Source organism: Papaver somniferum, chromosome 9, assembly GCF_003573695.1.
Source record: "Papaver somniferum cultivar HN1 chromosome 9, ASM357369v1, whole genome shotgun sequence".
Taxonomy (NCBI): Eukaryota; Viridiplantae; Streptophyta; class Magnoliopsida; order Ranunculales; family Papaveraceae; genus Papaver; species Papaver somniferum.
The window spans coordinates 19,193,582-19,218,231 of NC_039366.1; the positions used below are offsets into that span (position 1 = coordinate 19,193,582).

Consider the following 24,650-nt stretch of genomic DNA (forward strand, 5'->3'; position numbering starts at 1 on the left):
TAACATATCAATATGAGCGAGGCAGCAGCAGAGGATAGGATCAGTAATTTACCAGAAGACGTTCTTCATCATATCCACTCTTCCCTTGAAATCAAGGATGGTGCTCGTACTAGCGTATTATCAAAAAGATGGAACCACATCTGGACTACTGTACAGATCCTTCATTTTGTGGAATGGAATCCTATCACAGAGATCGAGCCCACTTATTCTGAGACCGAAAATTCATGAATTTTGTTGATGGAACATTGGATCGTCGTAATACGTCTAACGTAGAAAAGTTCTCTCTCGTCAGCAACCACAAGTTGGATGGGAATCGGTTTCATTCTTGGATTTCTACTTTAATAAAGGGTAACGTTAAAGATCTATATCTATGCTTATACGGAGATGATGACAAGTACCCCTTGTTGATTCCCCCATCTCTTTTTACTTGTGAATCACTGACATCGTTGGAGCTAAGTCTACACTGTGATTTCAAATTTCCTAAGTATATCTGTTTTCCAAAACTCAAGTGCCTTAAACTCCATTCTTTTAAATTCACCGATGAATGCTGGAATCAGGAACTCTTTTCAAATTCCCCTGTCCTTGAAGAATTGATTCTGAACTACTGCACCATTCGTATGAAATATTTTTCTATCTCAATTCCTACACTGAAACTCTTGGAAATTAATACTTGGGCAATGGAGGCAACTGGTTTAGGACAATGTGCTCTCAAAATTCATGCACCAAGTCTTGTTAAGTTTACCTACAAGGAAAAAGAATATATTTTGTCTAGCTTCCCAACACCGGAGGAAGCAGTCCTTTGCTTATTCATTAAAATAGGTTGTGCAGATTTAAGTCTTTTACTTCAAGCCCTTGCACATGTAAAATGTCTAACAGTTTATGATCGAGCTGTACAGGTATTGTTGCTTGCATCTATCTTCAGAGTACTTGGTTTCTTTCTAATTTTATGGTTCTATCCAACTCGTTGAAACTGACTCATTGCCTTGTGATAAATAGTCTATCTACTCAGCAGACGATCTGTCCAACAATTCGCTGAAACTTCGTGGTGTCAAAATGCTGAAAATATATGACAACTTATTTGCCACTGATCAAGAACTAATTGCTTTGCTAAAAGCGCTACCTAATCTGGAGTCGCTCGTATTTCAGATGGCAAGTGCTTAGACCTAATGATTCTCCATGTCGCCATTAAAATGCATGTATATATTTATTATCACTTTGACATCTTTCTATTGTTTCAATTTCAATTCCAGTATGCGAAAGGACAAATAGTCCCACATCCCTAATTTCTGCGTAATGAACTTAAAATATAATATGGAAGAAAGGACCGCTCCACTCATTGCCAATTGAGTTGGATGTCCGTATTCTAACATGATATTGGATGTCCGTATTCTAACATGATATCAGAGCTAGGTCCCATTCACGGGGTGTAGGCCGAATTAGTAGCCGTCGTGATCCGAATGGGCACATGTACACCCGTGACCGAATGACTGGTCACTCGTATGACTTGTACGTGGGGTGGACCGTGACCGATGTCACATGCATACCCAAGACCCACACGTGCGTAGGTCCACGTGTTAGGCCGAGTGACTGGCCTTACACGTGAGGGAAGGTACAAATAGTCTCACATCACGAGACTGATGAGAATTACAGTGATGAAGATGACGGTGACAACACTGAGGGCGATGGGAAATCCAAGGGAAATGAAGTGGGTGAGATTGATATTGAGGGACACAAAACACTTGCAAACAATGACTATCAAATACTATAAAGATTCTTATGGTGTCTTTGTAAATGCGAGAAGTGAAAAGGAGCTAATGGTAGAGATACCAAGTTTACCAAGAGCCTGACAGGGTTGTGTCATTAGGCTCTCTTCTCATTAGAACTCTTCTTACTTACATAATGGTAATTATGTGAAAAACCCTGAAAAATAACGTTGGAGGAATTCTTGAAGGGGTAAACCCTGAAAGATTTGGAACTTGTAGATAAACATGCGATAAACATGGACTCATCATTTTTAAATTTTACGCATTCAATCCTTCCTAGAGTCCAAGTAGTATCTACAAGCGAAAAAAGCAATAAAAACGATTGGTTGTCAATTAGAGACAAACGATAGCTCAGAAACACCAACCAAACCAGAATAGTGGAGTCCTGCCAATACTCAAATTGAGCTATGATAATTTGTCCCCAAACGCGTATTGCTCTTTGTTTCCCAAGGGTTGGTTGTTTGACAGAGTCACCTAATTTGATTCGAATGTGGACGGTTTGAATAATTGAATTACGTCCTAATTGATTACAGACCTACGTCATACACAATGTGATTAAACTGCTGAAGATCTATTCTGCAATGGAAACTATGCCAGTCGCAGAACTGACTGCATCGTTACTAGAACCATGGCTGAGACATTGGAGTTCAACATTAAATGGCTTCTTCAGAGGTTTAATGAAGAACTAAGTATTACCCAAATCAAACTGGTGAGGAGAGAGAAAAAAAGGAAAAGAGTTTTTCCGAAATCAGAAATTTACCGGAGGATGAATTATCTCGGAGCTGCAAGGCAACCGTCTCAGAATTGGACAGAGGTTCGAAGAAGCCAAAGAGGAAATCGTAACAAGAATGATAAGGTGGTGTTTGTGGGAGGTATAGGTTTTGAGTTCTCTAAACTTATTTTCAACGGAGTGGGAGAGTTTCGAATGAAAGAGAGAAATCCAAGTTTTATGGAGATCTCTATCCGTAGAAAAACACTTGAGTGGGTGATCAAGAGCTTAGAAAGAGAAGCTTCATGGCAGGGGTCAAAAAGGAGTCTTTGGAGATACCGTAATGAAGTTGATTGGGTATGCGTGGATCGGTTCTGTAACAAAAACGGAGAGGTCATGAAATTTTCCTTTGTGGGAAGTGGAGTAAATCCAGCTAGGGTATGCTTCTTTCCCGCGGGGAATAATAGGGGCGGTTGGGTTAAGATAGCTCAATCTCTTCGATCTCTCTTTTAGGGTCTGATGTTACAGTTGAGGTTCCTGGGAAAACTCAAGTGGAGGTAATGATCAATGCCAGAGAATTTCCTTGCCTTAATTCAGACAAAGAATCAAACAGATGAAATAGGGCTTTAATTTGTGAGACTGATAAACCAATTTTATGTTGGAAGACAACAGGAGAGTTTATGAGAGAACGATTTTTTGGTGGTTGTAATCGGAGGTTGGTGGTGGTGGACCGGTGGTAATCGGAAGTTGGTGGTGGTGGTAATCGAAGGTGGCGGTGATGGTGGGACGAGGTGGTGGTTATATATATAGGTGGTTATTAGGTTGGTTTTAAATTAAATTAGGTTAAGGATATGTTAGTCATTTCAACGTTTTAGGACACCCCTTATCATTATAGGGAAGGTGGCTTAATAAAATCATGGTCCCCTCAAAAAAAAAAAAAAATCACGGTCTCGAAAAAATCATTCAAAGAAAATCGTCGAGTTACAAGGAATCAGCAAGAAAGGAAGCTGAGAACGCCTGTCCTGTTCATGGGATTGGAAATGACGAAGTGAACAGAGAAATTGATGAAGATGATGACGAGGTTGAGATTCCATCTCATGTCTCAGATACTTATGATAAGGAAGGGCTAAATGAGGTAAGCGATGCTTCATCTCAACATCCTAATTTTCAGTGTGGGGATAGTGGTGGTATCTCTTAAGAAGAGGGTGTGAGAAGGTTACAGGTGTTGGTCGATGATTTTAAGAGTGCCGGTCCTAATGTAGGAGTAACATTCAAGCAAACTGAGATGGAGTTGCAGAGATTGATGGATAATGCTACCCGTGATAGGCAGTTTGTAGGTCTTGATGACCTATAAGTGTTTGATTGTTGTTTTAAGAGAGAATCCCCATTAGTGATCAATGAAGATAAAACTTATTTCTTGGAATGTTAACGGTCTGTCTCAGTCGGATAGAAGAGCTGAACTTAAAACTTTACTTAGAATTTGGAAACCAGATATTGCTTGTTTTCAGTAAACTAAAATTCAAAATTGGGATCCAAGGAAAGTTCAAGAATTGTGGGGGACCCCAATCAATCGGAAGGTCCGGTGGAATTCTGATTGTGTGGTATTCCAGAAAACTTGAGGTTGACGACTCTTTAATTGGTGCTTTTTCTATTCTATATCAATTCGATGTAGACTGAAAGATGAAGATTTCTAGTGGGTCTTGACTTCTGTGTATGGTCCTACTCTCGACGTATTTAGACAACAATTCTGGTTGGAGCTGATTGATGTGGGATTGTTTTGGGGCTTGCCTTGGTGTTTATGTGATGACTTTAACGTCATCAGGTACAGTCATGAGCGTACAGGGGAGGCTCATGTGACTACTACAATGGCGAAGTTCAACAAGTTCATAGATGATTTTGCTCTTATTGACCTTCCTTTGGTTGGCTCTTATTGACCTTCCTCTCCGAGGGGGAGGGGTGGGGAGCTACTCCTTTTCGTCTTGAAGCGATTTGGTTTGAAGATCCTCAAATCATAGGGATGATGAAGACTTGGTGGGAGTCTTGCAATTTTCAGGGAAACCCGGGTTTTGTGATGGCGAAGAAACTTCAACTGTTAAAGCGCAAACTGAAAGAATGGAATAAAATGGTCTTTGGTAATTTGGATCGAAATGTCGAGGAAAATCTAGTTCAAATTAAAAACTAAGACATAATGGAGCAAACTAATGGTGTTTCTGAAGATCCTACAAGACAAAAATTGAGAGCTAAAGAAGAATTTCACAAGTTATCAAAGATGAAACACATATTCTGGAAACAAAGGGCTAGATGTTGAGATTATTAGTCCCACATTGTTGGGTTATCTAAGATCCTGCGGTTTATAATTCTAAGGGTCTCTCCACTCATTGCCAATTGGTTTTGACTTGGTTGCCCGTATTCTAACATTAGAATCGACTAGTTGGAGGGTAATGAAAGAAACACTAAATTCTTCCATAAGAAAGCTTCCTCGAGACAGAGAGGTAATTCGTTCTCTCAGCTTAATGTCAATGGTAGTTTAACTGCGGATAAGCCGACTTCTAGAACTAAATTAGATGGGTTAGAATTTCCGAATATTGGTCGGGATAGAGCAGAGTGTCTTGAAAGGTGTTGCAATTTGGATGAAGTTGTTAGTGCTCTTCAAGACTTGGAGAGTGAGAGTGCCCCAGGCCCCGACGACTTTCCTGTTGGATATTTTGAATAACATAGAAGATAAAGCGGTTTTTTGGTTTGCCGCTACGACTGGGGAGTGTCCTGTGTTGAATAAACACAATGAATGTTAGTTGGGTATGAAGAGACACCTCTAATAGGTGTGATGGTTCATAAAAGACACAACCATTCCCAATAGACACCTTATGTGTCTTTTGGAAGTGAAGAGGCATATCCAATAGGCATGAGTTCCCTATAAGTAGTGATGGTTTGTTTTCATTCACACAATGGAAAAATATATCTAAAACATCTGATTTCTTTTCTCTCTAAGCATCATCAGAATTTAAATACTGTGTGTTCTTGGTTGGGTCAAGGGAAGTACAACTCTTGAATCCAATTACGTTGTTAGGGCTTCGTTGTATCCTGAAAGCAATATTTCGCTGACCGGTTGTACTCGCCAATTATTTGGGAATGGTCGAAATAATTGCTGAAAAGAATCGCAAGGCCTTGAAGTTCCAGTGATACAATATTCTTTTCCGCTCTCTGTTTTCTTCATCCTCTGTTTTTAGCCAAAATTTCCAACATTTCCTATCATGTTTTTCGAGAAATGATGGGAATTCATGAAGGACGACATTATGGGGGTCGTTAATGATTTATTTCTCAATTTGCACATAGATGGAGATTAAAATCAACCTTTCTCGTCTTGATCCCTTAACATGAGGCAGTGGTAGACGTCACGGATTTTAAAATCATCTTGATGGGAAGTGTCAACAAGATTATTGCCAAAATTTTAGCCTCGAGACTCAAGTGTGTTATGGATTGTCTGTCAGCAATTACCAAAGTGCTTTATAAGCGGAAGGCAAATTTTGGATAGTTCTTTAATAGCTAATGAACTGATTGATTCTTATCAGAAAAGGAAGAAAAATGGGACCCTCTGCCAAATAGATTTCCAAAAGGCTTATGATAATGTGTCATGGGATTTTCTTGACCACACTCTAATGTGGATGGGATTTGACAGCCAGTGGAGGAAATGGATTGAAGCTTGCGCCCGTTACGTCAATTTTTCAGTATTGATAAATGGCTCCTCAAATGGTAGATTCGCGATTTCGAAGGGATTACGCCAAGGAGACCCTTTATCTCTTTTTTTTTATTCCTGTTAGTGGCGTAATCTCTGAATTTGATTTCTTTTCTTTCTAAGCATCATCAGAATCTAAATACTGTGTGTTTTTGGTTGGGTCAAGGGAAGTACAACTCTTAAATCCAATTACGTTGTTAGGGCTTCATTGTATCCTGAAAGCAATATTTCACTGACCGGTTGTACTCGTCAATTATTTGGGAATGGTCGAAATAATTGCTGAAAAGAATCGCAAAGCCTTCAAGTTCCAGCGATACAACATTCTTTTCCGTTCTCTGTTTTCTTCATCCTCTGTTTTTAGCCCAAATTTCCAACATTTCCTATCATGTTTTTCGAGAAATGATGGGAATTCATGATGGACGACATTATGGGGGTCGTTAATGATTTATGGGAATTTTAACAAAATGCCATACTTTGGTTTTCTGGTTTAACAAAGTGCCACTGTTTTTTTCAAAATTTATAAAATACCACTGATGTTATCTATTCCGTCAAGGCCCACATGATTGGTCATGTATAGCTGACCTGGTCCATTTTTCATTATGCAATTACTTATTTGTCCTCGTAGTCTTCTCAAATAGGTTTTCTTCTTTCTCCTCCAACTAAATCGAAACTGCACAAACAGAGAAGAGCTTCAACTTTTTTCTAATTTTATTCTTCTTTAATCGAATCAATGTATCTACATCTGCTTCTTATTCTCGTGCATCACTACCACCATCACCACTAAACAAGTGATTCTTCACCACACCATTTTTCTGATTTGCAACTACACCAGAAAAATAAATCTTTGGGGTTTTGAAAACTAAAATCATCGATTTCATATAAAAGTTCTCAATCAAATTATGATCAGAGCTTAGATCTGTAAAATATCATCTCAGTCTTACTTTTGAGATCAAAATCTTGAAATTTTTCTATCTTTAATCTTGATCGAAAATCGGTCTTCAGGCCTGTCACTAGTTTTTCTCTTTTAGGGTTCAATTTCTCAAATTTGGATGTCTTAGATTTGAACTCTTTTTGCTTATTTAGGGTCCTCTGATTTCAATTTCACATGCACATGAACTTGGTACTGGCTTATTGCCGTTGGTTTCAAGGACTAATGGAGACGATTGGAGGCAGTGTCAGGAAGAGAAAAGATGGGTTTTCATTGAGAAGTGAAGATAATCAAGGAGAGTTGGGTTTCATTCAGATTCGAAAATGCAGAGAAGAGCTTGAGCTTAAGGATGGAAATACAGGGGAGAAGAATCTTGTTTGTCTCCACTGATCTTTGGGAAGTAATTGGTTAAGGTTTATAGTGAGTTAGAGTTCTGAATGACATTTGAATTGTTGCGTTCTTATTGACTTCGAATTTGCAGGGAAGGAATTGATTTTTGTTGGCTCCAATATGCAATTAGGACACAGCGATTGTTAGTTTGCTAGACACACATTTAGTGCTCGACAGAATGCCTGAGTCGTCTTCAACTGCATATCGTCACCACCATTCCTTGTTCAGTTTTCAGTTTACACAACTAATTGTTGAAGTGAAGCTGACTGCACCCTAGCTACATTAGTTTTGATGCACAAGTTCAGAGGTAAGATCCTATTGTTGGTGCTAATTGCAGTCTTATTATTGTTATACTTCATTGGTTGTTGTTGATGGTGCACTACTTGGTGTAGGCAGAGTACAACTGAATATTGAATTAAAACAGTTCGTACATGTTGTCTTATATATTTTTATTGCTAGAAGTGTTGTTGCAGTACTATACTTCCTACAAACTCATTGTACAATAGAAGGAATACACATAGAAGGATATACTTGCTTACTACATCAAAGTGCTTAGTCAGTGCCATTTGCTTTTAGGGAAGAACAGTGGTGTTCTTACTGTGCTTGGGAGTGTCTGCAACAGCTGGGTCTCCACTGGTTTGGGGTAGAAGACAAACAGAGGTTGAGTTATGGTTCACTGGGCACTTACTCGCAACCAAACTCCCAATGACTCACACTATTAAGTCGACTTGAATCAGTCCTAGTTAGATGTTTTGGGGGCTTAAATGTCTTTTACTAGGGCTGATTTACTGCCACGAAGGCACTAACGGCAGTTAACCGTTTTCTCAAAAAAACGGGATGGAAAAGATCAAAACTGTGGCACTTTATAAATATTGAAAAAAACAGTGGCATTTTCTTAAACATGAAATTGGAAGTGTGGCACTTTATTAAAATCCCCATGATTTATTTCTCAATTCGCACATAGATTGGAGATTAAAATCAACCTTTCTCTTCTTGATCCCTTAACATGAGGCAGTGGTAGAAGTCACGGATTTTAAAATCAGCTTGATGGGAAGTGTGAACAAGATTATTGCCAAAATTTTAGCCTCGAGACTCAAGTGTGTTATGGATTGTCTGGTTAGCAATCACCAAAGTGCTTTTATAAGCGGAAGGCAAATTTTGGATAGTTCTTTAATAGCTAATGAACTGATTGATTTTTATCAGAAAAGGAAGAAAAATGGGATCCTCTGCAAAATAGATTTCCAAAAGGCTTATGATAATGTGTCGTGGGATTTTCTTGACTACACTCTAATGTGGATGGGATTTGGCAGCCAGTGGAGGAAATGGATTAAAGCTTACACCCGTTACGTCAATTTTTCAATATTGATAAATGGCTCCTCAAATGGTAGATTCGCGAGTTCGAAGGGATTACGCCAAGGAGACCCTTTATCTCTTTTTTTTATTCCTGTTAGTGGCGTAATCTCTGAATTTGCTGTTTAATAGAGCCACTGACATTGGTTGCTTACAGGGATTTGAAGTCGTTCATGGAGGGACGCCTGTAAGTCAGACGACACACTCGTTTTTACTCAAGCTAATATTGTGCAAGTAAAACACTTATGAATTTTACTTTTGTGGTTTGAGATTATATCTGGCTTGAAGGTAAACATTAAAAAGACTTCAATCATACCAGTAGGGGAGGTGTCGCAACTTGATACGTTGGCTCTGACCTTTGGTTGTAAAGTAGATAAATTTCCGATAACTTACCTTGGCTTGCCTTTGGGAGACAAATACTTAACGAAAGCTAAGTGGGATTTAGTGATTGAAAGAGTTCAGTACAGATTAGCCTCTTGATCAGCTTGTTTTCTTTCGAGGAGAGGAAAACTGATTCTTATTCATGCGGTCTTCAAGCCTTAGCAGTGTATATGATGTCTCTGTTTGTTTCTCCTATGTCTGTCATTAAGAAGTTGAAAAGACTCTTCAGGAACTTCCTTTGGAATGATAAGGAGGACAACCACAAAACTCATTTGGTTTTATGAGAGGTTGTGATTTGTGAGGAGGAGTATGGTGGTCTCGGTGTGAAAGATCTACAAACTCTAAATACTTCTCTAATTATGAAATGGTTGTGGAGATTTGGTAGCGAAAAAACGGCTCTTTGGCGTATCATCATTTCCGAGAAGTATGGAGAGGATCCTCTTGGTTGGTGCTCAAAGAATGTCAAAGATCCTTATGGATGTTGCGTCTGGAAAGGGATAATCAAATTTCTTGATCTTTACAAAACTAACTACAAACTGCAGGTGGGAGACGGGACTCATACGAGTTTTTGGCATGACAATTGGGTGCTCCAAATTCCTCTAAAGATCAGGTTCCCAACAGTGTTTGAAGTGGTCGGAAATCAAGATGCAACGGTAGCTGATGTTAGAATTGTGGACGATAGTGGCGTGGTCTGGAATTTGGGAATTACCCGTCGAATTCAAGACCACGTCATTCTCGAATTACCCGACTTATTGCTTCTCCTTGAGGAATGCCCAGTTTCTGACGTTTCTGAAGCTGATTATAGAGTGTGGTTGGGTGCTTCTTCTTCAGGTTCTTTCACTGTTAAAGACTGTTACCATTGGCTTCGTTCAAAATCTCCTCACCCTATCAGCTTTCTTCCTCAAGAAAGAGTGTGGTTTAATAATTAGATTTGAAGGGATTTTATGGTGCAAGTCCTGTGTTAATATTGAACAAGGGAACAGATTGGTTAAGAGAACCATATAGTACTTGATTTCCACATAAATACCTACACAAATTAATTAATACACACGGACTACTGCAACAAAAAGAGTAAAATGCAACATTTGATGCGAAATACCAACCGTAGGAACTTTTAATATTGTTATGAACAGGGAACTACAACTTGGTGAGTGCCTAGACTCGGTGGCCGATTTCTCTCAGTCAGCGGACGGTTCCTTTTCTTGAGCCAATGATGAACGCCGATCATCAATAGTTAGATTTGAAGGGATGATAAACCTTAAGATCAGCGACGACACCTGCCACTGCGCCGGCTGTAGCTGCAATTGGGATTACTAAACAAATGGCGCTAAGTTGTTGAAGGAAAAGCCATTTGGGTCTCCACTTGGGTATCTTTTTCTGTGATATGTACATCTCCACCGGGAAATAAACAGTTAACGGCCAGAACGAAAATGCGTCAATAATCCCAATAACATCATTGAAGAACGGAAGAAGCATCGATATAAGTGTAGTTAGCACTACAAATAATGTTCTCCAAACAACTCTGAATAGGTTGAGATTGTAAGGGCGGCATCCTGGGATAGGTACTTGAAAGTTTTCGTTGACGAAATCACTCTTTGGCCATTTAGTTGCTGCACATTTCTCGATGAAGGCAAATAAGGGCTGGCAATAGACTTGGTAACCTCCAACAAGGTGAATTACAATTGCAACGTTGGCAATATCGACCAACCAATATGGATTGTAGAACCCACACCCGGTTAGAAGGTTTCCTGGTGCCATGTCACCGAATGCCGCATAGCCCATACATCCACAAAGCATGTAGAAGATCGTTGTAGTTGAAACACTGAATAAACTTGCTTTCTTCATAGTTTTAGCTTCTGATGGTGGTGCTTTTAATGTGTCCTGTTTGTGCCAAATAAACACAGTTGGAAGGTATTTTTTAGATGGACAACATACAAAATAAAGCAGTGATTTATTTTTCCTAGTAATAAAGACTAAAGAGGTGCAGTTAGCATAAGTAAAAAAATAATTTGTACCTGAATTTCGATTAGGATCGTCGAATACGAGTAAGCAAAAGCAATATTTCCAAGTGCTTGGGATTTCCTCCATATCTTTTGGGCTTGAGTTGCCGTACCAATGTTAATTCCGTTCAGACTTCCTTTGAATTTCCCGTTTTCTAAACAAAAGAATAAAGTATGCAGATTTCAGCAATTTTAATATAAATATGAAACCAATAACTAGAAAAAGAAAAAGAATCACAAAAAGGAACTATATATTGGCTAACCTGCCACTTTAGCGATTCCGAGACCCATTCCGATCCCAAAATAAGTAAATGACATGACTGCAGCAACCTTTGGTAGCCATGAAATTTGATTGTGTGGGTAAAATACTCGACGGCCACGTGTCAGCATCTCAATGGATGATTACATGATAATACGATGAGATGAGAGCATCGAATCATCCTCTAAAAAGGAGGGTTTGTCTGAATCGAGACAACTGCACCAGCGCCGCATGAACGACGCGTGTAAGGAAAGGTATAATCTTCTCAGACGGTCAAGTCTAAAAAGCAGGACCGCATTTAATGAAGGATAAGAACAAGACATGGAAAGACCTGCATCGTGACGGAAGACTCGGACGATCTATACTACTACCCAGAGGTGACAGAGCGTGAGGTTCTCCTTATAAGAGCAACACGAGGTGAAGGAGAGTGAGACTACTCGGAGGAAGAACCAGACTAGCCATCACGAAGGATAGTATAGAGCCCGTCCGAGGCAGCCAGGACGATGGAAGACAGCTCATCGAACTCGGACGATCAGACCACCACGAGTTTATTTTACCTATAAATACCAGTCCATGTAGAAGGAGATGGACAACTTATGTAATCTTAGATGGTCTTTCTACAGAGAATTCCTGAGAGAGATCTAGATAGAGAGAAAGTGAGAAATCTAGAAGAGATTTGTAACTCTTTCAAGGGTAAGACCTTATAATTAATAAGAAAACATTTTCTTTCCCGTGGACGTAGGTCTTCATGGCCGAACCACGTTATATGCTTGTGTCAATCTTTACATTTCATGCTATTTACATATTGTTCATAGTTGAATCTTGTATGTTTTAGTAGTTTTGAGTATTTCATTTCACTTGGATGTAGTCATCAGAAAAGATTCAACTACATTTTGGCGCTAGAAACAGGGAGGTATGAAGATCTGATCTACCTCCCTAATAACAACCCTATATTGTTTTCATAATATCCATGACAAAAGTGTTTTTCACACTACAAAGTAGATTTCTTTTGAGATGAATGAGTAGAGATCGGACTCAAACATGATCTTCACGATCTGAGAAGTCCAGAAGAACCTCAAGATTAACAGATCTGCGTTTTTTACTGATTTTCTTTAAGATTTCTTGTTATTTCAAATATTTTTTATACCTTCCTCAAGGAGCTCAGGAGAGTTGTAGATCGGAGTAAAAATGAAGTTTCAAAGACTTCGGTGTTCATACGATCTCCTCCATGAGAGAGCCGGGAAGAAATACTAGTCAGTAAACTATATAAGGAAGATATCACCTTATGAGAGTTGAAAAGACAAATTTCATGATGTTTTTCATCAAACTCAACAAAGTCCAATATCTCCTTCTTAAGAACCTAAATCTAAGCCAAGGGTAAGGATTAACGAGTACATAATCATTCATCAAACCCAAAGTTTGTTCAAAATCAAAAGCTAAAAGATGATGAGAAATAATTCCTAGAATGGGAAAATATGCTTAATCGTCATAATTTGATTTTTCCCTAAAGAGGTATAACGTGTTGAAAGAGGTATCTCTCTCGAAAAGAGAGAACTGATAAAACACCTTTTCTTCATTATTAACATCTCGTGCAAAGAGGGAATGTTTTGACGTTTTCACATGTCTCCAAAGTATACTGCAAAGTCTTCCTGTACTAAACTGACCAGTCTGAACTATGACTTAGTAATTGCACGTGACCTGCAAACCTAGGGTCCCACTTTTCTGAAGAAAAGGCAAATTAAGTGTTATTGCATATATTGCAGGGAAGGTAATGGTGACGCGATGATCTACTTGCAGGATCCAAGGAGAAAACGGCGGAGTCCAATCAGAAGGACTCGACGATATGGAGCCAGGAAAGGCCCTGAAGAATGGCGAAGTCCCGGGAGAGGGACAACCCGATGACCAGTATCGGGAAGGACTAACTGATAATTCTAGCTCCGAAGGCGAGGGAAGCCCCTTGGAGATGCATGATGATGTCCATATGACTCAACCGGGAGGGTTGAATCGTTTGCCAAGGCAAACAACGAATAATGAGGCCAAGAAGGGAAACCCTTCAGACCTCGGCGATGCCAACGCTACCATCGCGGCCATCCTGAAAGATCAAGAAGATCAGGGTGAGAGAATGGAGAAACTAGAAAGGCGAAACAGAAGGCTTGAGCGGAGAAACCGCAAAATTAAGAGAAAAGCAAAAAAGAAGGCTCTACTCGCTGCTGTCAAGGAGGTCCCAGAGGAGGAAAACCCCTTTGAACATTTACAAGATGACGAACGAATTAACATCCCTGACACCTCCAACAAGGAAACATCGGATTGCCTCCCCAAGGGAAGCAGAGGTGTACTCGACCGCGAGGATAGCTCATCCGAGGGATCGTCGGATATTGATCCCAAACATCGGCGAGATAAAGACCAGATCCAAGAAGTTAAAACCAACTGTGAAGCCGAGAACCTCGCAGTCCCAAACCCCAAACGAGGGGATACCTCAAGGTCAACTCGTTCTAAGATTGTATCGTATGCCGAACAATCAGGCGATGACTCAGGGCGATCAAGGCATCACTATCATGAAGTTCACATAAGTTACTGGGAACATGTAAATATTACAATAGGCTGCCGTGTTAGCTGCCCACATTACACCAAATCTAGAAGTTCACATAAGTTCTGAAATTTTAGTTAATAAGATCTAAGTTGTTTCTTTGGAAGTCGTTACTAGTGGAATATCTAAGATTCCTAGCTTCAACATACATTCCTTTGAGCAGCATCAAAGTAAGCAAGGAATCACTATGGAAAGATACTTCATGAACACTCCATTATGTTGCCCGGTGGAAAGTTGTTTCTGCTCCTCTTTTCTAACTCCTCTCTAGTACTGTATTTGAAGGTAGATCCCCTGACTTCAATGGTGAAACCTGCAAAATCAATACGTGTTATGCCAATACCAGAAGAGGAAGTAAGATTCATCATTGTCAAGGCAATATTGAATTTGTAAACCAGTTTTGTTTCATTCGTTCTAGTATCAGGAGTACAAATGTTAAGACAGTCGTCTTTCATAGGATTGTAGTACAAAGCTTGAGTTATGTTGTAATTTGGAGCAACTATACTAGAAATTCTATTTATGAATTTTACTAGCTTATTCGCTGTAGACGCACTATTTTGTTTTTTCTTTCTAAAATTCCAATCACATCTTGATTTCCAGATGTGCTAGGTAATGATGCTGCAAAATTCAGGCCAGCTCAACACAAAACCATTTCTATTAGTAGTTGAGAACCAAGTATTTAGCAATCATGAAAAATAATACTATTTTCAACCACCTAATCCATACTAAAATTTAAGTGCATCCAAACCTGTTTTGAAAAGTTGCAGGTCAGAAAAAGTTGAGTTAGAGATTCCTCACTACTATTGCAAAGAGTACAGGTAGTATTTATATGAGGAGGAATGACTACAACTACCCTCACACTATTTGGTATAATAGCATTTGCTGCTTTCCAGACAAACGTTTAACAGAGACGGGGACTTTCAGATTCCAAATTTGACTCCAATCCTTGCTATTATCACCCATAAAATTAATTTTGTTTTACAAATATTTCATTGTAATTTTACCTTTAAAATTTAGAGCCCATTCAAAAGTATCTTCATCTTGAAGAGTAAGGTTAATTTTGAGAATACAGTTTATAGTTTTTTGATCAAAAACATTTTTTTCAAAATGTTCATGTCCCAAGTTTTCCTATCAGTAATCAGTTAGCTCACTATAGTTATATCTTCATCTCCCGTACTTGGCTTTTGTATTGGAGGATTTATTTCTGGAATCCAGTAATCATTTCAGGCATTAATCCTAGTTCCTCTACCTGCTTTCAAGAAGCAATACTTTTGAATTTGTTCCACACCATCTAAGATACCTTTCCGAACTCAGATGCCTCTCTGTTTTGGTTTAGTTTTCATACGGAGAATATGAGTATCAGGGTAGTAATTAGCCTTTAATACTTTAGCACAAAGAAAATATGGATTTTCCTTCAACCTCCACCCCGTCTTTGCTAACATGGCCAGGTTAAAATTTTCTAGATTTTCAAACCCCATTCCTCTCTCAGTTCGAGATTTGAAAATAGCCTCCAAAGCTTTTTAATACACCTATTTTTTTCCTTGTCATTTTTTCCTTTTTCGTTCTTTACCCACCAAAAATCTCTCTGGATATTGCTTAATTTTATACAGATTTCCTTAGGAATTTTAAAACAATTCATCTGGGAAACAGTTACCGAAGAGGTAACCATTTTTATCATGAAAGATTTTCCTGTTGTGTTAAGGTCTTTACCATTCCACCCAACCAGTCTATTAAGCATTATTTCTACAAATGGTTCAAAACTTTTTATCTTAGATTTATTCGTAAATAAAGGTGCTCCTAGATATATATCATGCAAGGGGATAGATTGCACTCTTAAGATTTGTTGTATCTCTAACTTCAAAGAAGGGTCAGTTGTAGGACTAAAGAAAACACCAAACTTACTAAGATTTATTAGTTTCCTCGAAACCTCACCAAAATCGGAGAACATTTTAACTAAGTTAGTACTCGTAGTTTTATTTGCCTCACAAAAGATTGAACAATCGTCAAAAAACAGAAGGTGGCTAACTGACGTAGCATTTCTACAAATTTTTATTCCTTTTAGAAGACCAATCGATTCAGCATGGATAATGGTTCTTGATAAGGCTTCTATACAAGATCTCCCTGCCGCAGACCTCTAGAAGGTTTAAGCAAAACTTACAGGGTAGTAGAAGAAATACATTGAAACACTAAATTGCACCAAAATTCAGAAAAACCCATTTTTTTCATAATGGCAATGAGGAATTTCCATTCTACTCTATGAAAGACTTTCGACATATCAACTTTTAGACCCATAAGACCATTTTCCCCTTCTTTTCTTCTCATGGTGTGAATAAGTTCATGCACCATTATTATATTATCTGAAATTTATCTTCCTGGAATGAATGCCGATTGAAACGGAGAAAGAATCTTACACAACATTCCTTTTATTCTATTTGCCATAAATTTAGAAATAACTTTGTAAATAGTATTTCCTAAGGCTATTAGTCTGAATTCTTCCTTTCATTCCATTTGCGGGACACTAGTTTTCTTATTCTAATATAAGGTTCCCATTCCAACAAAGAGGGTTCCCACTTCAGGGAAAAAAAAATGGTGGTGAGTCCGGTGACTTCTCAATTATTCTCGTCCGTTATCGGATTCAGACGAACTAGCCGCACATAAACCGATCAAGCCGTGAAAGCGAAACCATTTGGCTAGAGATGGTTCACACCGGCTTAACGATTCTCTTAATATTAGGCCCCAAAAAAAATGCCGTTCATTCCAGTCGATCCATATCGGTATAAACACCTAAAAAGGGCAACGGGATCTTCACCAGCCCGCCAACTTTACCAAATTGATGCCAAAGAAGACTAGCACAACCACCACCATCATTTGGAATTCCCCCACCTCCTTCACCACCGTCGCCTTCACCACCTGAATCTTCACCTTATGCACCATCTCAGCCAACTGAAAACCCATATTCTTTTATAAACCTCTGTTGTTCCTTTCAGATGAAGAGAGATAGAGGTTCAATCAGGGTTCCACCACCACCACCACCTGAAACTCCAACCTCTCCACCACCTCAAAACCCTAATTCTTTTATAAACCTTTATAATTCCTTTGAAAAGAAGAGAGAAGTTCAATCAGGGTTCCACCGATACCACCACCTGAAACTCCACCTTCTTCACCATCTCCACCACCTCAAAACCCAAATTCTTTTATAAACCTTTATAATTCCCTTCAAATGCAGAGAGAAGGAAGTCCAACCATGGTTCCACCACGACCACCACCTCCACCACTTCAGTCTCACCGCCGTTTTTCTTCATTTAGCCCTCAGCTTCCTAGTATACTTGGTCCGTACCCTGGGACAAAGCAGATTTCTACTGTAGACCCTTTTCAGGTGAGAACTTTTTACTCTCTTGGTTTCCATTTCAATTCAATTTTCATCATTTTATTTCGTTGTTTTTGATTCAGAATAATGAGATGATGATGAAGGAGCCAAATCAAGTAGAACCGTGTTGTCAGATGCAGCCGCCAACTGGTGGTGCTGCTACTTCACAATTTGAACAGGAAATGATGCCGTTAGCCATGAGACCACCACTTCCACCACCACCAACATATCAAGTAGGTAACCAATCTCTAGTACTTACACCTTGTTAATGTAATTGAATCTTTTGGTGTATATGATTCATGTGTGTTTCCGGATGCAGCCGCCAATTGGTGCTAATTCTCACTTGGAACAGGGAACAATGCCGCTATTCTTATCATTTATTGAACATTTTAGTACTTCCGTTAGGCTGAGTCTTGGTCTCTTGTTTCATATTCCATGACTGTTGAGGATACGTGATGAGCATGCCAACGCTCACACCCTAACTGCAATCCTAATTTACTATGACCTTTGAACGTTTTTGCTTTTTTTTAATCCAGGATATCTGGCCTTACTTTCCTCCTTCTCAGAAAATGAATCATGGATTTGTGAACAACAGTTTCCGCCCTTTAGATCTAGGCGATTTTCCTCCCTGGCAGATTACTGTTAATGTTGCTGGTGGGCAGACTCGTAGTTTCAACATCCCAAATCCGGAGGGTAACCGTGTGATTGGTCTTCCTCTTGGTTTGCATGTTCCTGAGGTAACAACTTGTTCGTTGCTTCTTCTTTTCTGTTTGTAATTTCTCAGGTGCGTGATTTCTTTAAACCTTCCTTGCCTTTGTTCAGGTGATAGCTGGCCATTATGAAGGGTTGCTGGGTATGGTGCAGGGTATGAAAGATGTCATTAAGGACATAGTTGGAGAATTAGCTCAATACCAACAAGATGCAGCTCGCTTTTGGAAGGATGCAAACCGTTACTACTGTGAGCTTGAGGAGTTGAAGTTCAGAATGGGTGGTAACGTGGCAGGTTCTCAGGATTTGATGGTGTGTTCGTCTCGTTCGATTTTGTTTCAGTTTATAGACCCTTTTCTACAAAATAACATAATTGCATAAGACCTGTTGCTTTCTCTGTACAATACTGCAGAAACTTGTTTAGTTCACATTCTCTTCCCCTCTCTCGCTCACATACAGACACACATTATCAGATATCTTCTCGTATTTTCTATTTAATCCTTCCAGACTTTACAGGCTCCTGTCTCTCCAACCAAAAAGAGGAAGATGATTCCTAGAGAATCTGTTCCTTCGGAAGCAAAGGCAGTTCAACGTTATAAGTCTGAGCCTCTATCAGTAAAGTCTTCTGGAGGTAGATCTAATGTGATGCCTGCTTGCACTGTCTTCCCGGTGCAGGAACCCGCCACAAAAGATAATGAGAATGCCATACCCATGACTAGTATGAAGTGCTCGCAAGACAAATTTGTCAACAAACAAACATTGTTATATTGTTCTGAAGTGCAAACTGAGACAGTTGAATCCCTTGAGTTTGTTGAGCCTGTCGAGGAATCTGTTGAAGCCACGTCGTCGTCCACTATGTACCAAACTGAAGGATTTGAATTTGTGGAGAACTTCGAGATCCCAAAAGAGTATGAAAATTTATATAAGAGTATCTCCAACAAGTATGGGCATATGGCAACTAGAAATGTCATCAAGTGTAACGATGCTATACTGCTTATGCTTGTGGTTAGACTATTGAAGAACATCTCTGCAGTAGAAAGTATGCCAGTTGCAGAACTGAGTGAACTATTTCTGGACAGTTGGGAAGGAGACATTAAAGTTTCTGAAACCTTGCAATTTAATACAAAATGGCTTCGTCAGAAATTTAACAAAGTTAAAAAATATTGGAGGTTAGATAAAGACATTGAGAGACATGAACAAGAATTGGATTCAGAACAACTGAAGTATGTTAGTCTGTGGGCAAGAAGAGTAGAGCTTGACAAAGAAACTGCAGAGGTGAAGGCTCAGATAAAGAATGCGGAAGCGAATATTTCATCTGAACGAGAAGCTATACAAGAAAAGCTAGCTCAGATTTATGACCAAATATGTTCACTTCGTTTCATGGTGTAAATGCTATACATATATTAATCAGTATTATCACCAAGGAATGCATTAATAAGTTACTGACAACTCTGATTTCTAAATTTTATTGATAAAGGGAAAGGAAAAAACACACTAGTTGTTCGTTGTTCTGATTCTACAAAGAAAATTTCAGCTTTAACATGAAAAACATAAAGTATAATTGATCAACTACAGTGATTCGCTGCATTCAGCGCCAGAGATTGCTCTTTCCATTACGGTAATGGGTTGCAGATCACTCTCACATCCCAGAACTGGTGTCGCCTTGGAGTCTCTAAAATTCAAAAACACAATTTATGGCACCTTCATGTACCTCATGGCTCTGAAGTTCTGTTATATTACTTGGTAGTCCGTCCCCCATTCATTTTGCGGAGCCTCATTGTTCCCATATCTCTGCTTCCTTGAAGCTTGATTGAACTCCATGTCTCTGAACACAAAAAGCCTGTTAATCATCTGAAGTTCCTTCATTCCATCCCTCTAATGAATTTTGTCTGCAACTGCAAACTATTGCCATTGATCTTGTGAAGTTGAGAATCTGTACTGAAGGTGATCACTTTTCCTTTCCATGAGTCTTCACTCAATTCTGAAATTAACAAACCAAGAGAAACAGAGACCTTCATTGGCATTCCCTTTAAAGATGCTAGGATGCATGATATCTCTCCTCCGCCGTCCAAACCTGGTGACAATGGATTATCCAGCACCTACAGGTCAATCAGGTTCCATCAATAATCAATATAATTTAACTTGAGTTGCAACTACACAACTATGTGACAACTAACTTTACTATCTAACCAAACAAAAACATTTATCAAAGAAATTTCCAACTGCAAAAGTAGTACAAGACCAAAAACCAACAAATAGCATCTGTAAACAGCCGTCATTAAGAAGCTTAAACAATAGAAACAGCACATTCGAATCAACTTAATATACCTATGATACATTTTGAATCACTTGACTTTCTCAATAGATAAGCTTACACAACAACAAAGAACAATCCAACTAATTCAACAAAAGGACCAGATAAGAGATGAACAGAAAGCTCTCACAGAAAAGATATTAACATCAAAGTAACATTAGCATAAGATCTTAACCTTCTAAAGCAGCATCAAGCATCTTAGTCAATACAGGACATGTTTTTTTTTCAATTACTCCATTTCCTTCTACTTATCTACTTGCCGCCTCCTCTGTAGCATTAGCCTCAATCACTTGTCCTTGCATCCCATTTTAATTAGCTTCTCCTCGAACCTAGTACATACAATACACATTGCAAAGACACGCATGTATCACAATAGACATACACGAAACAATTATGTTACACAAATTAAGAACTACAAGCCGATGTAACTAAAACTTAACCACCAAAATTCAGCAAGCAATTAACTATTCAATTAAGACACACACTGTTCTGGCAAGATGAATACAACTAACACATAGAGCTTAAGCAGGTAACCCAATAAAATTTGAATAACCCTATGGTTTATACAAACAATCAAAATAACTACAGCCCTTAGATTATATGGAAGAATCACCTTGTCGTGAAATCCAAATCCAAATTTGACCTCTTCCATGCTGATTGCAAATCATCTGCGAGGTCATCAAATTCCTCTCTGAAGATCATCTTTGAGATCCTCAATTCCTCTCTAAGTTTCATAGCTTCTCCATTTGACTCATCTGTTGTGTTGAAGATATCTTTGATGACCGCAATTCCTCTCTAAGTTCACAATTTTCCATTTGCTTCATCTGTTGTGTTCTGCCATTTGCCATAATACCAAAGTAACCAGAATAAAAACAAAGTATTGAAAGGAATCAGCCACAACAGCGTCAGCAGTTTCTGAAGGATTGCAGATCTATGTAGCTAACACAACACCCCAAAAAACTTGTTGTTTCCGACAAGATCAGCGAGGGTGCTTCCAGATCAACAATTGCTTCTTTGAATTTATTTGCTTGGGATTGAGATCTGCCTACCAAGATATAAACCAGTAGATATTGCTAATGAAAACCCAATTTCCGAGTCTACCCATACCAAATCACCGATTTATCCAAATCTGCCTACCAGTCTTTCTTAAGTAAGAACTCAAACAATTTGGATCCGTTAACTCTTCTTCTTACAACAGTTACTACTTCCATATCTTCTTCTTGTGTTCTTGATCTCCTTCCTCCTTCCCTTAATCTGGAAATAATCGTCTCCTCAAAGATTTTTCATTTCACAATTTAGAGAACAGAGAGATTGTAATCCCCCGATCTGATTTTTTGAAGTTTCTTTGGGCTTTTCACCTTGCGGCCCAAAAGAATGTATAATTTCATTTGCGTTTGGAATGTGATGGGTAAAAGGGAGGACTAGGGTTTCAGGATATTTATTTACCCCCAAATTTTTACTGTCTTATTAGTTATTACTGTTTCATGTTTACCATCTACCCATGTAGATATGGGCAACTCCTATGGTAAATCAAGCAAGGCTTGACTGTTTTTGAAAATTTACCAAGTTTACCATCTCTCTTCTAGCTCTGCAAATCGGTGGATGAACTGAGTTGACTCATTTTTCCAAAGTCTCCTTTTCCCTCTCTAAATGCATCAGTGATTCATCTAAAAAATTTACCAAGTTTTTCTTTGTCTTCCTCTTTTTCTTATACTTGATTTCTCTGGGTTATTGAAAGTTTTTTGATTTAGATCCTCAATTATTAGGTTTTAAAATTTGAAATGACTAACAAATTTTTCATTCCTCTTTGTGTTTACAGATTGTCTTGTCCCAAAAATAGCGTTTGCAGGGTATCCAGTGTTGATTATTGAGTTTGCAGCTGTTGTTTTATTGCTTGTTAAAGCACTAGTTCCATCTGAGTTCATCGTCATTGTTTGCTCCATCACAGGAAAAGTCTTCTTCTCCACCGTTCCAAAGCGAGTTCCTAAATTTGTAGTAAGAAGAAGTGTTAAAGCAGCTCCTTTTGTGCCTCCAGTTGATGGTAAGATAGTTATCACTCAGAACATAGCAGAAGCTGAAGATGAAGGTGGTAGAATGGGGAAAAGACAAAGATTTTTAAAAGGTGGAGAAGGTCAAAGTAACAATGATGTGAACTCAGAGGCACTGACAACAACTAGAATCACACAAATGGGCAAGCAACCTGGAAGCACTACGGAGGAAATTAAGGTATATTTTAATTTTCATAAGTTTTGCTATTCCTTTTTTAAACTGCATTGCATAATTGCTTCTAGAAAAAATTGGGGTTTGCTGATTAGGAAAAATTACCACAGTATGAAAGTTTTGTCTTGGAATATTTGTGGCTTTGGTAACAAAGACACTAGAAATCATCTTCAAAACCTCATTAGATCCAATAACCCTGATATAATCTTCTTGTCCGAAACTAAAAACCAGCTCAAAAGGATGCAGTTCTTAACTGCTAGGTTTAAATTCCCCAACATTATCTTCCATAATCCCATTGGTTTATCTGGGGGTCTCTGCTTGATGTGGAAAGATGGAGTTGAGCTTACTGTCCTGGATATCAATGTCAACATCATAAATTGTTTAGTTAAACTGGATTCCATGAATACTGCTTCTCTGGTTACTTTCATATATGGTGCTTTAAATGATAATGATAGGAATATTCAGTGGCAATACATAGATGATGTTAGACACAATCATAATAACAGCTGGATTTTAATTGGTGATTTAAACTTCATTTTAAGTAGTGATGAAAAAGAAGGTGGTAATATTCCCTCTCGGTCTGAAATAGATTATTACAACAATTTAATATCATATTAGAGGTATTCATAGCATGAACTATATATGAAACCCTTTCACTTGGACAAATATAAGAGAAGGAGAGGATCTAATCCTAGAAAGACTTAACAGAACTTGTGCCTCCCTAGATTGGTTTCAGTCCTTCACTAATGCTATAACATATCACTTAACTACTCTAGGTAGTGACCATTGTTTTATCATGCTAGTAACATCTAAAATGGATAATCCAACTAAAAAATCTTTTAGAGTTAACAAAGTCTGGTTGAATGATGCTAATTGTTCTGCTGTTATTAAGGATAATTGGGGTGCTAATGTTAATGGCTCTTTTGCCTTTAGATTTTCTAATAATTTGTCTGATACAAAGTACATCCTTGAGGACTGGAATCATAACCACTTTGGTAATATCAGTACTCATATTTCCAGAATAGAAGCCCAACTGTCTGTTATGACTAGGAACATGTCTAGTGAAAATAGTACTCAAGTTAAAGAATTAACTGATAGGCTTAAATTTTGGTACCAAGCTGAAGAGGATTTCTGGAAACAGAGAAATAGAGATGATAATATAAGATTGGATGATAGGAACACTTCTTATTTCCATCATAAAGCTAATTTTAGAAGGAAAAGGACCCAAATTGACACTCTTCAAAGTAGAACTGGTGATTGGCTTACTGATAGAGAGGATATTGCTGATGAGTTGTTACATCATTTTTCGAGTATGAGTAAAACTACTAATCCAGATAGGCCTAATTCTTATCTGAATAATGTCACTCCATGCATAACTCAGGATGATAATTACATGCTTACTGAATGCCCTACTTATGAAGAAGTTAAAAACATTGTTTTTAATATGAAACCTTGGTCTTCCCCTGGTCCTGATGGTTTCCCTGCAGGTTTCTACCAGATTATGTGGGATACTGTGGGTCAAGATGTTGTTAATATGGTTAGATCCTTCTTTCAACCAAAACATATTTTAAAACAACTTAACCACAACTTCATTACTCTTATTCCTAAATCTGATTGTCCTAAGCATCCTATTGATTTCAGACCAATTAGTTTATGCAACGTGTCCTATAAAATCATATCTAAGATCTTAGCTTCTAGACTTAAAAGGATTTTAAGCAAAATCATTGCCCCAAACCAAACTGCTTTTGTTGCTGGTAGACTCATACAGGATAATATAGTGATTGCCCATGAGATGATTCACTCTCTGAAGAACACTAAAGCCAAAGATGGAGGCATTGCTATTAAGCTTGACATGTCCAAAGCTTTTGACAGGGTTGAATGGTCCTTTTTAATTTCCAATTTTAAAGCTCTTGGGTTTTCTGACAACTTGTGTGCTTTGATTGA

The 24,650-nt window shown here is 38.4% G+C and overlaps 3 protein-coding genes across 3 annotated transcripts; 2 read left to right on the plus strand and 1 right to left on the minus strand.

The window, feature by feature from the left end:
* The first annotated feature begins 224 nt into the window (after positions 1 to 224).
* LOC113311519 (FBD-associated F-box protein At4g10400-like) lies at positions 225 to 1,161 on the plus strand. Its single transcript, XM_026560351.1, has 2 exons — positions 225 to 896; positions 997 to 1,161. Exons 1-2 carry the CDS (start codon positions 225 to 227, stop codon positions 1,159 to 1,161), a joined length of 837 nt encoding a protein of 278 aa, XP_026416136.1.
* A 6,197-nt stretch (positions 1,162 to 7,358) lies between these two features.
* On the plus strand, positions 7,359 to 9,002 carry LOC113311520. Its single transcript, XM_026560352.1, has 2 exons — positions 7,359 to 7,508; positions 8,727 to 9,002. The coding sequence occupies exons 1-2, from the start codon at positions 7,359 to 7,361 to the stop codon at positions 9,000 to 9,002; spliced, it is 426 nt and encodes a 141-aa protein (XP_026416137.1).
* A 1,479-nt stretch (positions 9,003 to 10,481) lies between these two features.
* Positions 10,482 to 11,644, minus strand: LOC113311521 (amino acid permease 3-like). The gene is made up of 3 exons (XM_026560353.1): positions 11,518 to 11,644; positions 11,270 to 11,409; positions 10,482 to 11,135 (listed from the first exon to the last, which is right to left on the minus strand). Exons 1-3 carry the CDS (start codon positions 11,642 to 11,644, stop codon positions 10,482 to 10,484), a joined length of 921 nt encoding a protein of 306 aa, XP_026416138.1.
* Positions 11,645 to 24,650: the final 13,006 nt, after the last annotated feature.

What these genes read in the sequence shown, in the direction of transcription:
- LOC113311519 (XM_026560351.1), top strand. Translation starts at nt 225, where the DNA reads ATGAATTTTGTTGATGGAACATTGGATCGTCGTAATACGTCTAACGTA. An exon ending in TTTATGATCGAGCTGTACAG is followed by an intron (nt 897 to 996) that starts GTATTGTTGCTT and finishes TGTGATAAATAG; the next exon opens with TCTATCTACTCAGCAGACGA.
- LOC113311520 (XM_026560352.1), top strand. Translation starts at nt 7,359, where the DNA reads ATGGAGACGATTGGAGGCAGTGTCAGGAAGAGAAAAGATGGGTTTTCA. An exon ending in ATACAGGGGAGAAGAATCTT is followed by an intron (nt 7,509 to 8,726) that starts GTTTGTCTCCAC and finishes GATTTTTATCAG; the next exon opens with AAAAGGAAGAAAAATGGGAT.
- LOC113311521 (XM_026560353.1), bottom strand. Translation starts at nt 11,644, where the DNA reads ATGCTGACACGTGGCCGTCGAGTATTTTACCCACACAATCAAATTTCA. An exon ending in CGGAATCGCTAAAGTGGCAG is followed by an intron (nt 11,410 to 11,517) that starts GTTAGCCAATAT and finishes TCTTTTGTTTAG; the next exon opens with AAAACGGGAAATTCAAAGGA. An exon ending in CGATCCTAATCGAAATTCAG is followed by an intron (nt 11,136 to 11,269) that starts GTACAAATTATT and finishes TGGCACAAACAG; the next exon opens with GACACATTAAAAGCACCACC.